The sequence below is a fragment of the Zalophus californianus genome, chromosome 5 (genome assembly GCF_009762305.2).
Source record: "Zalophus californianus isolate mZalCal1 chromosome 5, mZalCal1.pri.v2, whole genome shotgun sequence".
NCBI classification, from domain to species: Eukaryota; Metazoa; Chordata; class Mammalia; order Carnivora; family Otariidae; genus Zalophus; species Zalophus californianus.
Genome location: NC_045599.1, coordinates 44,166,681 through 44,184,547, shown reverse-complemented (window position 1 = coordinate 44,184,547; position 17,867 = coordinate 44,166,681). Strand labels below are relative to the sequence as shown.

At 38.0% G+C, this 17,867-nt stretch overlaps 1 protein-coding gene across 14 annotated transcripts in view; it reads left to right on the top strand.

Moving 5' to 3' along the window:
* Positions 1-17,867, top strand: part of PDE4D (phosphodiesterase 4D) — a 1,508,086-nt gene that overhangs the window by 1,276,722 nt on the left and 213,497 nt on the right. For all 14 annotated transcript variants that reach the window (XM_027605099.2, XM_027605098.2, XM_027605101.2 and 11 more), the window contains one exon: positions 63-254. In XM_027605099.2, the coding sequence (XP_027460900.1) occupies positions 63-254 (192 nt within the window). The remainder of the gene's footprint in view (positions 1-62; positions 255-17,867) is intronic.

Below are 17,867 nucleotides of genomic sequence, written 5' to 3'. Positions count from 1 at the left end.
TTTACTAAAACATCAGCATGCAAGCATTCATAACAATGTTATTCCTTCTCCTTCTTTTACAGTTTTGATGTGGACAATGGCACATCTGCGGGACGGAGTCCCTTGGATCCCATGACCAGCCCAGGATCTGGGCTAATTCTCCAAGCAAACTTTGTCCACAGTCAACGTCGAGAGTCCTTTCTGTATCGATCTGACAGTGATTATGACCTGTCTCCAAAGTCTATGTCCCGGAACTCCTCCATTGCCAGTGATATGTAAGTACAATGATGAGAAAAGAGAAGAGGGAGCTTCTGTAGAAAATCGGGTACATTTACCTGGTCGGTTGGTGACATAAGAAAACCAATGACATTTGTTCAACTCCATCATTCTCTATGTTCGAAAGAATAGTGAGTAAAATTATACAAGCTGAAGATAAATGGTAGATTTAACTTAAATACCCTGTCACTCTTGAAAAGAAACATTTATTTTCTCGGAGAATACAGTCTGAGAAAAGTGAAAATTAAATATTTAATGGAAACATTTATACTTAAAATATTAGCTTATATTCATGTAGGACCTGAGTTTTAGCTACCTAGCCACATGAACATTTCCTAATATTTCAAAATGCTTTAAACTCAAGTTTGAAAACCTTGTGGTAATAGAATGAATAGCAGTGTGAATATATCTCAGTTGATGTACTCTATAGATGTTTGCACTGGTATGCCATATCATTTGAGAGATCTTGGGAGGGTTTTGCTAAAATTAAACCATTTTTGGAATATTAATCACTAGAGGCAAGCACTGAAAACATTAGACAGATTTGAATATCATTTAAGACATGGCACTGCTTAGAAAATAATTAAAACTGATAAGCAGGTTTGCAGATCATATACCGTCGTTAACTCGTTTTCTCAGAACACTCCATTTTTGTGTTTACTGTTGTGTTCATTAGTATTCTAATTTCTGGAAGCTCCTAATTAGGACCTTATTCTCACTCAATACTTGTGCTATCATTTGTAACTGCCCCCGTATAGAGTCGGTCTCTACTTTCCTCCTCTGCATCTGGATGTTTGTCCAATAACACTCACCATCTTTCATGACACCATCTCAAAAACTCAGTACAAGTTGCAATTCATCATATAGGAATTAGGTGGGATGGGGTCCCTGAGGGTCAGTGTTATTCATGGTATGCCAACAGATGATCAACATATGGCCAATAGGTGTAAATGAGGCTCTAGAAATGAAATCATGTTTTACGCATTTCTCACAACCTATGGTTCTGGTTGCCATTTTATTAATAGCTGTAAGATGATGATACTATATTCTTTCCAGGAATGAACAATGAAACTGCAGTCATTTTGATTCAGATACTGAATTACTAAACCCCTCTTATTGTAGCTGTCTTTGAAGCAGTGCAGGAGATATAAGAAAACTATAAAACAGGATTCTTGATCTCAGTTAACTAATCATCTCATGGAATGACAGGTCTCAGATCTAGTCATTACTGGGAAAGATGACACGTAAGCCCTGATGTGTGTCCCTGTGAGCTACAGGTAAAGGTGTCTCACCACCTGCCTTTCATTATGCACAGATCTGGACCATCTTTCCAAAAATATTTAATCTACTTTTGTTTTTCTCTGCTTTTTTGGCAATGAAACTTTTTCAGTCGGCTCTAGGTCTCCCTATCCTCCTGCCTCTATCCCACAGATCTGCATCTGTTCTCTATGGTTCCTTACCATGTTGTATTGCGTTAATATTCTGAAATCTATCTTCCATTCCTATTGACCTCAGAAAATCCATTAATTTAAGTAATATTTCTCAGTTACCCATAGGTGGAAGGAATGGTGCCAGTCATTAGAGGAAATACAAGGTGCATCTTATCTCCTGGCCTTATCACCGTGTGTCCTCTCTTCCTGCTCACAAACCTCTTCTTCAGCAGCATATTTTATCACTCTGCAACATATTTCCCCAAAAATATAGCCCCTGACCTCTGGTCTGTGCTTCGGGAAACTCTTTTGTGTATGGGTTCAACTATCAGCTTTCATCAAATGACATACTGTTCAGTATCTCTTGTCCTGCAACCTCAGTTGAGCTCCAGATCCGTAACACTTAAATGCTTTCTGGGAATTTATAGTTTCTATTCAACTATTATGCTCATTATCAGTATATGTTCATCATTAATTCATTGTATAATATGGACAATGGTGTCCATTCTTCTTCACCCCGAAACAACTCCCTTTTCCCAATGGCCCTGTCTCTATGTTATTTTTGTCCCATATTCTCACGTTTGAAATTCAAGACATTCATTTATTCCTTCACACATAATGAAAACACTTATTGAGCAAATATGGTATATTCAAAGCTGCCAATCTGCAGATAGTGGGAGGGCTGACGTTTCAGACCATTATAATAAAAAATGGTGAGCACCATCCTTGAGGCATTTACAAAACTATGGGAGCAGAGAGAGAAGGACAGTTTGCCAGTCAGGGAAAGGCAGCTAAGGGGGTAACATTTGCATAAGGTGAGGCCTAGAAAATCATGGCTCACTTAAACAGTGACAGTCTGGTTGGTGTCAATAGTGAAATGTGGCAGGAGAGAAAGATTTGAATCCAGTCTTTGGGACCTGAGAGTCACAGAGGTTTTTAGCTGGGATTTGACATGCTCATATTCTTATTTTTATTGCTTCTGATTACTCTATTGTTAAATGATTGTAGAGAGTGAATCTTGCCCATAGGGCAAGTAGATCATGTTAAAATTTGTAGAAACAAAGTTCGCTAAACATAATGCAAGCCCAGGTGAAGGACGTGGAGGTTGGATGATGAAGTTGGTCTAGTGGCAGGAGGCTTACAAAATGGGGTGTGTGTGTGTGTGTGTGTGTGTGTGTTGGGGGACAGCCAGTGGGTAGGAGAATCAAAAAGGATGCTGAAGTTTTCACCCTGAACAAGTAAATGAGTGATGATATTGACTTGAGGAACACAGGATAGAGGGTGGACAACATGCTGGCAGATAATGGATAATGAATTTGGGTTTTACATGATGAAGATAGAACTCTATGGGAAACGAGACTACAATTAAAGGACAAGCGCAGAGAGCAGAAACAACTGTCGCGAGGATGAGGAGAAATTAGAAGAACCAGTTACCTTCTGTAATTGCTAGGTTTGGGTTGACACCTGAGTGAAGGTAATAGAACTAGAAGCCCACTGGGTTGAGGAGTGAATTCAAAGGAGAGATATCAGCAGATGCAAGCATCTCTTTCAAAGCTGACAAGTTAAAGGGGGAAAGAGAACTAAAGCTGCTTCAGGGAGAATTAGGTTCAAGGAAAAATTTCTTTGAATTCAGGACACTTGAGCTGAGGCAAGGAGGGGACATTAAATATGGAGCTGTAGCTGCTGACAAAAATAACCATCATGAGCTCAAGTAAGGGATTAACTTCGGTAAAGTCACAGACAAGTGATGCCACCTATTCTCTAAAATTGATTTTTTTTAAAGATTTTATTTATTTATTTGAGAGAGAGAGAGAATGAGAGATAGAGAGCATGAGAGGGAAGAGGGTCAGAGGGAGAAGCAGACTCCCTGCTGAGCAGGGAGCCCGATGTGGGACTCGATCCCGGGACTCCAGGATCATGACCTGAGCCGAAGGCAGTCGCTTAACCAACTGAGCCACCCAGGCGCCCTAAAATTGATTTTTGGATACCAGTGTATAGATTATTTCTCTTAGACCCTCTACTCTAGTAAAGATTAAATATTCCATGCATTTTATAAAAAGTCTATATTTTATATTTAAATGGTGCTTTTCTTTCCAAAGCAAACTTACAAGGATGACCTCATTTTTCCCTGTACCTGTTCAAGAGTTTCTTTATTTGACTGGACTCATGTAAGAATGACAAATTTAATCAGGCCTTGATGCAACTCGATAAACTTTTGAAAAAATAGTGTCTTGACATGTTCAGCTTTCTCATTCCCCCTGGATATTACACTGGAGCAATAAGATTATAGGCTCCTGGAAAGCATACTTTCTACTAGGAAGATCAAGTTTCTCTGAGAAGCAAGGTGAATAGAATAAATAATTACCATTTTAGTCTTTAATCTGATAGTACACATATCTTCTATACATAAAGGATTATGCCTTCTCTTCATTTGACGCCAAACGTGGCCACATGTAAACCTCTATTTTCTTATCTCACCTGGTTTCTGATAATGCTGGGAAGATTATTCAGTGTCTGTAAGTCAACTGTCCTTTACAGGGAATGACATCATCATATATCTTAATCACTTTCGATGGTTTTATATTTATTGTTCCAGTTAACACATTTCCATTGAGAAAACCCCTTAGAAACCTCAAATACAAACAGTAGCAGTGAAGGTCTTTGCTTTTCTATGTAAGTGAATTGTTTTGGAGAACTTTTAAATGCTCTTTAAGTTGAAATATAATTGTTTAATTTATTGAAAAAGTGAGGTGGAAAATCATTGCTTCCTTAATAGATGGGATGTCATCATCCTATCTTCTATAAATAGATACTAGTTAAATAGTGGAGACATCGGGAGAGAATAAGACTAATAATGGGCATAATGATAATCATAGCACTCATTGGCTGTGTATGTCACCCTTCACTGGGCAAGTATTTTCACAACTGCAATCTGATACTTTGATTACTTTAATACTTTGCATAGTCCTATGGATAGAAACATCATTCTGCCATTTTACAATTAAGAAATCCAAGGTCCTCACAGCTTAAACTGTTTTTAAAGCACGGCAAGCATTTGGATCATTTCTAGAACATTATGTTGATAATGCCATTATAAACAAAGTGCTGGGAACTGTTGCAGCAGAAACTGCTAAGAATAGAACTCGCTGTCGACCAAATTCTTTTGACCAAATGGATTACTTGGCATTATGAAAATTTGGGTTTTAATTATATTTTAAGAATAAAATTAAGGGCGCCTTGGTGGCTCAGTTGGTTAAGCGACTGCCTTCAGCTCAGGTCATGATCCTGGAGTCGCGGGATCGGGTCCCACATCGGGCTCCCTGCTCAGCGGGGAGTCTGCTTCTCCCTCTGACCCTCCCCCCTCTCATGTTCTCTCTCTCTCTCTCATTCTCACTCTCTCAAATAAATAAATAAATAAATTCTTTAAAAAAATTTTAAAAAAGAATAAAATTAAATAGAAAGCTCAGATGTGTCAAAGAAACAGTAAAGAAAATATGTGACTGATTTTTCTTGGAAAATATATACAAATCTATAGGATGAATAGGTTGAGGCTAAACTTCGCATCTAAAAAACTAGCTTATTTAAGGCAAAAGAGAAATTTCTGGCAGCTTCTGCTCAGAAGACTGCCATATAGTTTGTTCAATGTGTCCCCCGTAGCAAGAATAATAAGAAAGAAGAAAATTTTCAGTATTAGCGTAAGCACAGTAGAGAAATAAATACATGAAAAGTGAATTTAAACTACCATTAATAATAAGAGATATCTTATAACAATAGAAATGACTACATAGCAGAAGGTTGCCCAAACGCTGTCATGAAGAAACACAAAGAACATTACAGATTAAATGAGTAATTATATAAAATGTATGCAGTTGTTTCCCTCTTAAATTTCCTCAAAATGCGTTTAAAATTGTTTTAACTTCTGAATAACAGTTATTTCTCTTGTTGCACTCCCTCCAGGAATGTATTGTTGTTTGTATTTGCAAATACACGGATATCCTGGGAAATTTAACAGGAGAATTATCAGAGACAAGACAAATAGAATTTAGTCCTAAAGCTATGAGTTTATTGAGGACAAAGTGCCTGGCAAACCACTTCAGTTAAAAAGTTTTCAGTTCACCTGGGGAACGGGCCTTCTAGTCCGTATCTTCTGCTGAGTAAACATTAACATAGAGAATCCAGAGGCAATGCAAGCAGCTCTTTAGCCATACTTACTTATATATACAGAAGGGGGGGGGGAAGGTGGAGAAGGGGCAACAAGAAGGAGGTGAGTGGACTCAGCATACCATAGGACACTGGGGCCCACTTGGCAGTCTAGCTCATTAGTCCCCATCATCTTATAGAAGTGCAAGCCTGCATTGATCAGTCCCTTGATCAGCCGCATGTGGACATCCTGCCAGGTAATGGATATCCCTCATCCGCTTCTCAAATTGCTACCCTTTCTTTAGCAGGTAGCAACTCCCTCACCACCTCTTGAGTCCCTAATGAGAGTTTTCAGTCCTAGCCATTCTTCACCACTTCTTGAATAGAAGGATGCTGTGCCCCCGGTCCTGAGTTTGAAAAAGGAAGGATGATTGTTGATATGTCTGTTCATCTCTTCTGTTACAGGTTACATTATTCTTGCTTGGCCTTACTAGGGGATCTCTAAAAAGAAAAATAAGGGGCACCTGGGTGGCTCAGTAGGTTAACCTTCTGCCTTTGGCTCAGGTCATGATCCCAGGGTCCTGGGATCAAGCCCAGGGTGGGGCTCCCTGCTCAGCTGGGAGTCTGCTTCTCCCTCTGCCTCTACCCCCTGTCTGTGCTCTCTCTCTCTCAAATAAATAAACAAAATCATCAAAAAAAAAAAAAAAGAAAAAAGAAAAAGATACGTTGCATTACAAAAGTTCTAGTCCTCCTGGGTTCTACATGAAATGTTTATAGTCCCACCTAGCTAGATTTTAGATCTTATTACACCAGTGAGTCCATCTCCTTTCTTAGCCTTGATTTACCGTTTGAGAATCCTCTAACATTGTCTAAACATGGAAAGGTATCATGGCCACATAATCTCTGCCCAAATTCCTGAATTTTCTCAACTAAGGAGTTCTCATCCCATCATGCATGGTGTGAGAGTAACAAGACCAGGGCCAGGGTTCTCAAAACATGTGCCGAGGTCCCTGGGGCACCCCAGGAACTCAGGTGGCTGCCTGGGATATATTAAGGGAAACATCAAAACATCTGTCAGTCCCCTGGGGAACCAATAGCTAGACGTAGTTCCCAGTTTCAACTTTAGTCGTTACTTTTCTTTTTTTTTTTTTAAAGATTTTATTTATTTAAGAGAGAGAGAATGAGAGATAGAGAGCACGAGAGGGAAGAGGGTCGGAGGGAGAAGCAGACTCCCCACCGAGCACGGAGCCCAATGTGGGACTTGATCCCGGGACTCCAGGATCATGACCTGAGCCGAAGGCAGTCGCCCAACGAACTGAGCCACCCAGGCGCCCTAGTCATTACTTTTGTTTCTGTGATACCATAGCTTTGCAAAACTGAGTTTTTGAGGATTGCTGTGATCAAAAGCAGGTGCTACACAAAAATCAACGTGGAACAAGATATGGGGCAGGCAGCGTCTGATCTTATTCTAAAGTGAGAAGTTGTGTAGACCTCAACAGGCACTGAACTGCTGTGACAAACCCTTATTCAACAATTTGGACCTAACTACTTAATATTTGGAACTATTAGTTATTTCTTTTGGCCGGTGATTTGCCGTAAACAATTACCTGAGAAGCTAAGAGTGTTGTGAACTGAGAAAGTCTGAGAACCTCTGTGTTAGGGTGTTTATACATGTCCTTAGGACTGGAGCTAAATCAAATGTCTGTGTGAAGAGAGATTTTGTTAAGAGAAAGAAAAAAACAACTCGACAAATTTAAAGCCATAAACTTCTTGATGAGCGCTAGAGAATTTGTTCTATTTCTAACTCTGTTAGGACCCCAAGTAGAGAAAATCTTTTATTATTGTCAAAAGCAGTATTATTTTGATAATGAGCCTGATAAAGCAGGCTTTTTTTTTTTTTTTTCCATTCCCAGTGGGTTGGCCACTATTACTATTATTGCTGTAGAGAATTGAGGCAGACACTAACACTAGCCATTAAATACCAAGAACTCTATTGACAGAGTATTCTTGGGTCATTGGCTACTAGAATTACCTTCATTGCTACTTTTTTTCTTCTCTTTTTTAAAAATTCCACTTCTTTGTCCAGTCACTGAGGTCATTTTATTTCTGTCTCAAGAAACCAAAACAACAACAAGAAGAAAAACCATACACAAAAAAACAGGAGCTCCATGAATGGTAAAAAATAATACTTATAAAGTAGTTAAACATACTTCTTCAGTCTTTGAATTAAGGAATTAAAAATACCAGTCAGGTACACATTTTATATGTTTTTAATCTCATGCTTTTAAAAAAATCATAAAAAGGAAATTCTAATGTTCTGACATTTTGAATTATCTTGTTTGTTGATGCCAGAGGGTAAAACTAAAGAGTTGAATTTAATATATTACTCCAAGATGGTGTCAGTGTGTTTGGGTGTCACTGTACTGTGCTCCAGTCTTTTATTTATTTTTTTTAAAGATTTTGTTTATTTATTTGAGAGAGAGAGCACAAGTGGGGAGGAGGGTCAGAGGGAGAGGGAGAAGCAGAAGCAGACTCCCCGCTGAGCAGGGAGCCCAACGTGGGGCTCGATCCCAGGACCCCGGAATCATGACCCAAGCTGAAGGCAGCCGCTTAACTGGCTGAGCCACCCAGGAGCCCCTACTCCAGTCTTTTAAATAACTAGTTATGTGTTGTAATACCCCTTGATTATTGCTGTCAAAGTAATAGATATATCTTGAGGTTTTAGGGGACGTGGAGAGATAAATATTAGTCTTGAAAAGTTCTTAAAGCAGGTGGAAAAAGAAAAGGAGAATGACCAAATATTAAAAGTTCATTATTTCTGGGGTGCCTGGATGACTCAATCAGTTAAGCATCCAGCTCTTGATTTCGGCTCAGGTCATGATCTCAGGGTTATGAGATACAGCCCCACAATGGGCTCTGCACTGGGCATGGAGTCTGCATAAGACTCTCTCTCTCTCCCTCTGCCCCTCCCCTGCCATCACACTCTCTCAGTCTCTCAAAAAAAATTCATTATTTCTGTGATAAGATTTCTGCAATCTTTTACACCTTCAGGGGAATTTGCCCTAATATTTAGCGTGCAATTTTCCTTTCTGAATTTCCTTCATATCCTGTATGTTCCTTGGTGTTTGGACTCTAGTTGTAACTATGGAGGAAAAAAAAAAGAAACGAAAAAATAGTCACCTGCGTGTTCGTCAACTCCCATACCTAAGAGAAAAGGCACTGTGAAGGTGAGCTATTTAAACTTCTAAATGTTTGATTATGCAGCTGTACTTTTTATCTTAGACTTAATAAAGGGTAACATCTACTTTTTAAAAAAATGAGAAGAAAGGGTGGCTTAAAATAAAAATGATCACCCCACAATTCTGTGAGTCATCAGACCCCTGCCAAAGAGGAAACTTGGATCAACCTCGGTCAAGGAGGAACTGGCTTATTTTTCAGTGTGTACAAAGAACACAACCCCTCAGAGCAATTTGTGAGTAAAATAACTAAAATTAGGAAATTTTGAAAACAATCTCTAAGAGGAAAAACTAGCATGGTAGCCTGACCCGTGCTGTCAATGCCGAGTTGCCCTCGGTGAGTGACTCGGGTTGAAATTATTGGCTCTTCCTCTCCCTTGACTTGTAAGGGGCAGATGGCCATTACGAAAGAGGTTCTAGTTCTTTCGATTGTGGGCCAGACCTGGTGGCTCTCATTTGTTTCCTTTCCCCAATGCTCTTTCCCCTGTGTATTTAGGAGGACTAAGATGAAAACAATGCGACAGTATATTAGAAAATGAAAATTCTAAATTTTAAATTCTGATGATGGGTGGTAGGAATGGGCAGTTGGTGACAGGCCCAGAGAAAGAAGACAGTCCATTCCTGAGGGAGGTGCCCAATCTGTGTCTTCGACCACATTCCAAATAAAGGAGTATATTGGTGCATTTTTAATGAGAGTGTCATGCTTTTCCTCATTTAGCAAATATTGACAGTGCCTACTCCATGCCAGGGTACTGTCTGAAGATGCCATAGACCTATGAAAACAAAAGAAAACTTTTGTTGATATCATGCATTCCTGTCATTTTTTTTGTAAATTGTACATAGGAGACTTATCCAGTCAATATTAAGATTCTTATAAATATATCCCTGTTTTCACTACCATATCAGTGACTTTAAATATTTATTTTGCTTGTCAGTCTTAGATCCTTAGTGAATTATTGTCTGAGCCTCATAAGGAAAAGTAATCACAGTGCTGGAACATTTATGGGATGTGTTTCTTGAGATAAGATGTACTAAGGAGTATGAGTAACTCATTCTCACTAAACCCATGCAGTATGAAACATTCAAAGATATACTATTACAAAAATGGACAAATAAGGCCTTCAACCAGACCCATGTTTTTTCTTCAGAAAAACCAAATAAAGACTATATAAACACTGGGCTTTGCTATCAGATTCCTGGCACTTTGTCGTGTAGCTCAGGTGAGATTTGCTGAAGAAATAGTGCAGGGCGCCTGGGTGGCTCAGTTGGTTAAGCGACTGCCTTCGGCTCAGGTCATGACCCTGGAGTCCCGGGATTGAATCTCGCATCGGGCTCCCTGCTCAGCAGGGAGTCTGCTTCTCCCTCTGACCCTCTTCCTTCTCGTGCTCTCTATCTCTCATTCTCTCTCTCTCTCAAATAAATAAATAAAATCTTAAAAAAAAAAGAAATAGTGCAATTAATTCCACCTGCCTATCGCAATTTCTCTCTGGTTTTGTGTCAGCTTTCCCTTAATTGTTTTGAGATTTCAGGGGTTTTCTTAACCTTGGTGCAGAAAAACGTGTTGTCATTGATCAGTGGACAGTTATGTCTAGACATCTGTAAGACGTCAGTTCCTGCAACTTCTCACTGGGAGAGGAAAATTTAAAAACAGGAAGAGAGAGTAGCTGTGTGCACCTCTGCATATGTGGGAATTGCCTGTGACAGGGAATCACTGAAGGAATTCAGTGGATGACCTTGTCTCCTAGTCATGAGTGGTCCCCAAACCAAGACCTTTCAGCTCATTGTTTCACTCCCAGGGAGAGCGAGGCTTGTATGCAGATCACGCGTTTCCCTGTCTCAAATGTCCAGTCCTTCTTTGCAACTTCAAAACTTCTCAAAAACTTAGAGAACTTCAAACTGAATTTGTTCTCTGCACGAGGGCCAGTTGTGTTTGTTTGGCTGGTTATTTTTTGTGTCTCTTTTTGATTTTTGGTTTTTTGTTTTGTTTTGCCAAAAAAGTCAGAAAACAAGCATTACGATTTATGTGTTATCTATAGGTCCCTATGGCAACTATTTTTAAGTGCAGTAGAACAAAACTTTCATCCCATTGTTATTATTTTCAATTATGAATACATTGCTACAGAAACCAAACGGAAGGCAGTTGATAAAAAGAAATATTTTACATTAAATCATAGAGTTAATTGCATGTGTTGACACACACATGGTTTTTGTATGTATTCTTTATGTTCAATACACTGAGTTTCTATTCATTTATTCCACCTGCTATAGAGATGAGGTAAAATTTCTATGTGTCACTATTTCTTGGTTTCTCATTTGTTTGTTTTGCATTGTTGACAGGTAGCCCATCTTGTGTTATGTATCAAGGAAAGGGACTAGTTGTTTCCCAGGCAGACAGCTTGTCTAGAATCCAGTTCTCCAAACACAGAAGCAAAGTGACAAAAATATGTTTTAAAGATTCCTAAACAAACCTTGCACTCATCAGTTCAAGTTTGGGATGTTCACAAGGTCTACCATGTTCCCTCCTTTGTAGCTAAACTTCAGTAGACTCTTTGAGTGAAGTATATACCTTTTAGTTCTTGACAAGTAATTGGTACATGCCTGGAAATATACAGAGGAGGAACATGTTCTTCAAATTGTCTGGCATCTGTAAGGTCTTTAGGTTGATGGAGAATTCTCCCAGGAAGTGTAATGCTTGATCCTCAAAACAATCATATTAGGAAAACTAAGGAAACTATCATAAGCTCAGTTTTAGAAATCACAAAATTCTGCTCAAAAATATTGTGTCTTGCGTGTGATTGAATACATGCATGCACACCCAATGAATTAGAATTCAGATATCTTGACCCCAAACATAATGATTTTGATCAACGGTTTGGCATTTGCTTTCAGGTCCAACAGCCTTTAGATGAGAATGTAATAAATCAGTAAAACAATTAAACTGAAATCTTTATTTCTCTTTAAGGGATGGAGAATCTTAATGGGCTTCTGGGCAAATTTTTTTAACTTAGGGCCTTTGCCAAACAATCAGGAATTTTTGTTATGTTAATATGTCAACATTCTTTTGCCTCCAAGTTTAGAGTAGATACTTTTTTATTCAGTTATGTTAAAGATGACTCAGAAGACTTGCAACTGAAGTTTTCTAAAGATTGCTCAAGAGTTGCAGTGGTTAACATGATAGCCATTAGCCACATGTGACCTTCTCATAATTTAAATTAATTAAAATTAAATAAAAGCAAAATTCAGTTTCCCAGTCTCACTAGGCACATTTCATGTCCTAAGTAACCACATGTGGCTGGTGGATACTGTTTCGGACAGCATGGATAGAGAATATTTAATATTTCCATCTTTGCAGAAGTTTCTGTTGGACAGTGCTGTTTCAGAGTCTGGGGTATGTGCTACTATGTGGTTGCAGAGTAGTCTGAATCCATTTAAGTACGCAGAGAGCAACATGGTGTGGTAGAAACTAAATAGTTATCTTAAAAGCCTGTGTTTAAATCCACTACACTACGCATTTCCATGCCTTGAGCTACACTACGCATTTCCATGCCTTGAGATTTCATGACCCAGTCAGATTTCAGAAACTACCTGGGAGACTGACCAAGGGTTGCAAAGCACATACTTTGCCAAATAAAGGACACTAACAAGAAAATCCTCATCAATATACACAATCACTTTATTTTTGAAAGGCATTTTCATTTCAATAAAAATGAAAAGGCATGATCTCAGAATGAAGGAAAGTTTTCAAAAGGAATGTGTTTACCTTGTTTGAAACCTCACCCCATGGTCCATGTTTGTTTTTATTTTGACAAGGACCAGTGAACATTCTGTTGGGCAAGCACCAGCTCTCGGCTTGTCATTTGGAAACCATTGAACTCTACCACTTGCCAAGGGCATGACCGCCACTTAGGTCCCCTGAGCCTCGTTCCTTATCTTAGAATGGGAATATGAGTATCCTTTTAATGCATACTCATCAGAATTAAATACTTTATGCCAGTAGAACACAGTGTCTGGTGCATAGTAGGCATGCATAAAATGGTACTGCTCTCACTCTTCTCTGTTTGATCGTGCCCTTCTTTTTATATACTGAGTCCTTTTACCACATGAAGATCTTTAAAAATTGTTGCATTAGCTCCCCATAAATCTTTCTTCCTAAAACCCATCCTGGAGAAAAACCAAGAGGGCAGGGTCACTGACCTTAAGAATGGGACCATCAAATAAGATACGTTTCTGTGAAAGAAGAACCTGTTCTAGAACACAAAGTGAGGGCACTTGTGAAAGCTTGCTGAGTCCTCAGCCCTCCCTTCACTCCGCCCCCTCCACGGAAGTCCGTATTCAAAGCGATGACGGTAATTTGTGACATCCACACCCCTGGAAGAATCCCTCCAATGTAGTGGCTTTTATTAAACAAAATAACTAATATGCTTTAGTGACTGTATCTATGGACACTTTTATCCTACTAAAATTGGAAAAGGTTTTGATACATAATTTTAAAAAGAGACTGTCTTTTGTTCTATCATGTAACTAACAAATTTGAGGGGATTTATTGGTATAATGTACCTTCTCTAATGATGCCGAAATTTTTGTTTTATGACAAATAAAGAAGAGATGACACTTCAGACTAGAGAATTTGTGCTCATGCTGCATTAACTCCACTTCCATTTGCTTTATCATCAGTGCATGTAAGAAGAACGCATGTGGGCCAAATATTGAGTTTTGTTTTAAGAATTTTGGGGGGTCAAGTACCAGTCTAGGCCGTAATTCTTAAAATGTGAATAAGAAGTGAACAAATGGGTTAAATTTCGGAAGACTAAATAACTTCTAAGGTCACATCCATTTCTAAAGATATAGATATATAGATAGATAGATAGATAGATAGATAGATAGATAGATAGATAGATAGATAGATATTTTAATTTTAGGACTTTACTTTTAAAAGTAGTTTCAATTTCACAGCAAAATTAAGAGGAAGGCACAGAAATTTCCTATATCTGTCCTACCCCACCCCAGAATGCAGGGTCTGCGTGGACACATTAGATGTTGTTTTAATCATATGAAATACTCCTTAAAATGTAATGTTTGCAGAGCAGATGTTCTTTAAAGAGTTTTTTCCATTGAGTCATACAGGCAAAATAATAAAGTAAATTCTCTTTATGCTAATGAGGATGGTGGTGGGTTTTCTCTCCCACAGTACCTTTTTTCCCTCTTATTTGAAGTACAGAGGCAGAAAACCAACATACTTATGTCAAAGGAAAGAGAGCCCAGAAAATTTCCCTAAGGATTATGTGCACGTGCACGCGCGCGCGCACACACACACACGCGCACACACACACACATTTACATATATTTACATATAAATGTATAGGCACGTAAATGCTATCTCCAGAGGACTTTGTTACATACAGCATGCATACAGTCTTGCTACACTCTGAATATGGACATATGATATTCGGTTATCAGCCAGAACTATCACCTGGTTAGAAACCAAAAGTTATTTTATTTCATTGCATTTATTATTTTATTTTTGGGTGGAAGGACATGCAATTCAGTAGGTAGACAAAGCTTGTTTTGTTTTGTAAGTCATTGGTAATGATGGGTTTTTTTTGGCTTGGTTTGGTTTTTTATTTTTTGTATTTATATGTAATTTCTGTTTATTATCTTTATCATACATATCACCTTCATGAAATGGAAAATGTACTAGAGGTTGGCTATTGTTTCGAATGTGCTTTTGGCAATGATAAATATATGACAGGTACAGATTTGCAGTATTTAAGTGCAGACCCACCAAAGCCATACTGCCCAAATTTGAATCCTGGCCTCATCACTCCACAGGCATGTGACTTTTTGTCCTTCTTGGGCTTCCCTTTCCTCATCTACAAAAAGACTTTAATAAGAGATACTCAATGTAAAGTGCTTTGCACAGTGCCTGGCACACGGTAATCATTCAATAAATGTTATCATTATTGTTTCATAATCATTATCATTCTTTGTGATTATTACCATTATTATTTACAATTTTGCTGGATATTTGTACTCTGATTTTTCTAAAATAATTATATTGAAAGCCCAGTTTAGAAATTAAAAAAAAAAAATAATGGTAACATATTACAAGGGCCTCCAGTGCTAAAACCAACATGACATTGGGGTATTCCACAGGGCATCAGTGAAAAAGACTTCAGAATAAGTTATCACTCAAGTATATTAGGAAACTACAATTCAAGGGCAAAGAAAGGGTTAAAAGTATATAAATATAAGATAGGCTGTTTCCTCAATAAACTTAAGAACTTAGATGGCCTCATTCACCTGTTTGCTTTGTTTTTAAGATTTATTTATTTACTATAGAGAGAGGGGGTGGTGGGGAGGAGCAGAGGGGGAGAGAGAGAATCCCAAGCAGACTCACCAGTGAGCTCAGAGCCCAACTCTGGACTTGATCCCAAGACCGTGTGACCATGACCTGAGCCAAAATCAAGAGTCCACTAATCAACTGACTAGGCCACCCAGGTGCCCCTTACCTGTTTTTATATTAGCTTATTTGTCTGTTAAAAGTGAGGAAAGAACTATAAGTTTGTTTTTTCCTTTTTGTGCTGGTATGGAATATAAATACAAAGGTGCTCTTCAGTTAGGGTAAACATTCCAACTTGATGACTCATAACTATAGTTAGCATTATCAAAACACCATCACAATTATATATACAAATACACACAAATGTGACTTGGAGTTTGACACTGAAAAAATTCAGATTGGAAGATACTGCCTTACACAATACTGAACAGCTTTAATTTTGCCCTTATATTAATTTACATTATTTTGGGTTCTCAGTAAAATGTTGAACATTCCGGCCAAAATGCAAGTTTTGGTAGTTGTGACTTTTGACCACAGGACCAAGCTTTTGTGGTAATGGACTACTTGAATTCTACATGGCAGTAGCTTCAAAGAGGAAAATCAGATTTCAGGTCTGGCGGAGGTTGGCTTTGTTACAAAGAAACTTCAATCCCTAGGGTTCCATAAATATGGTATTACTTAATTTTTTTTTTTTTTTTTTACTTAGAGTGGAGCCAGTTCTAAGTTAAAAGGCCAAGCAATACAGAGGAGCACTATCATCAGGTGAATCTGATACAAATGAAGCACATTTTTTTCATTTGTTTTTTGTTTATTTTAGCAGTATAATGCCTACTAGGAGTTTACCAAAATCATATTGTCTTCATAAGTAATTTTAAAGGGTTCATTATATTCTTCTTTTTAAAAGATTTTATTTATTTATTTGTGAGAGAGAGAAAGAGAGCCTGAGCAGGGGAAGGGGCAGAAAGAGAAGGAGAATCAGACTCCCCACTGAGCAGGGAGCCCGATGAGGGACTCAATCCCAGGACCCTGTGATCATGACCTGAGCTGAAGGCAGGCTCTTAACCAGCTGAGCCACTCAGGTGCCCCAAGGGTTCATTATATTCTTAAATGTGACACCTGTAGTTTCTCATAGCCAACATTATTTTTTGGAAAAAAAAACAGGTCACCTTTTAAAAATGACATCTATGGAAAAATATAATTTAGTTTCACAAAATGTACTTGGTACCTTTATTGTCTGAAATCATAGTTTTATGATTTTAATTTAAAAGGGTAACAACATAAAATATTCAACATCCTCATGAATTTGTACTCAGTGAACCCAGTTTTTCATGTAGTATTTTAATATTTAGCTTTATCTTATGAGTGTTTTATCAAAATAGGCACATTTTCTTTAGTGAGTTGTTTTTAAAGGAATGAAGAACTGAAATGAATTTGAGTATTCACACATTATTTAAAATTGTTTTCATTTTAAAATAGAATCAGCACTTAGATTTTAATACATTTGGATATCTACTTGAAAAATTTAGAGATTACTAAAAATAGACTGGAATCATTAAAAAATGTTTTAAAAGTATAAAGGCATGTGCAATTCTTCATGACTCAGTATGTTTATTATTAAAAGCAAGATATAAAATGAAATACACAGTATGATTCTAATTGTGTAAGAAATCATGCATTCCATAAAAATCATATATAACATACATGTGCTTACATGCATCCAGAAGGAAAATGTTATTGACAGTTATTTTTGGGTAGTCCTGCAAGTTTTTTTTGTATTTTCTGAAGTTTCTACAATTAATATGCAATTTACATTCAAAATGTATATATTAGTTTTTCAAAAGGTCAAGTATAGAAATCTGTTTCCATATTTGTTTGCTTGTGTATTTTATATGTTCGTACTTCTGTGAACATGGGAGTAGAGTGGTGAGTAGATGTGTTCCTCCTGTAGCTAATTCTCGGGGGTTGTCAGATAGCCTAGATGCCCAAAAACATTTTTATGTACATACTAGAAATGAGAACATCCTTGTTTCTCTACATTTCCAGAGAGGTGGATCAAGAGTGAGTTGGGGAATGGGTGATAGTTTTGAGTCAAAGGGAAGAAAGACACCAGGATTTCAAAAGACCGGTCAGTTATCTATAAGTTTATCCGTTCCCTAATCCTCTCTGACAAACTCCAGGGGAGAATTTCTTTCTTGTTTTAGAGCCAGACCGAGTGAAGCACAGAAGACCTAGAAGTTTGCATGAGATTAGATTCAGAAACTAAGCCTTTGGCTTCGCTTCAGAGTGCTAGTTCATATGACCGCTGGTCGTGCCCAATGTCACTGCCGGGCATGCTCATTGGAGGCAGCCGGTACTTTGTGGCCCTTAGTGATTTTGGTACCATAGGATTAGGGATCTTTGATTAATAAAGTAAGACTTTCTTCTGAATAACGTCATCTGCTTTTCCTTCTGGTTTGGTCATAATGA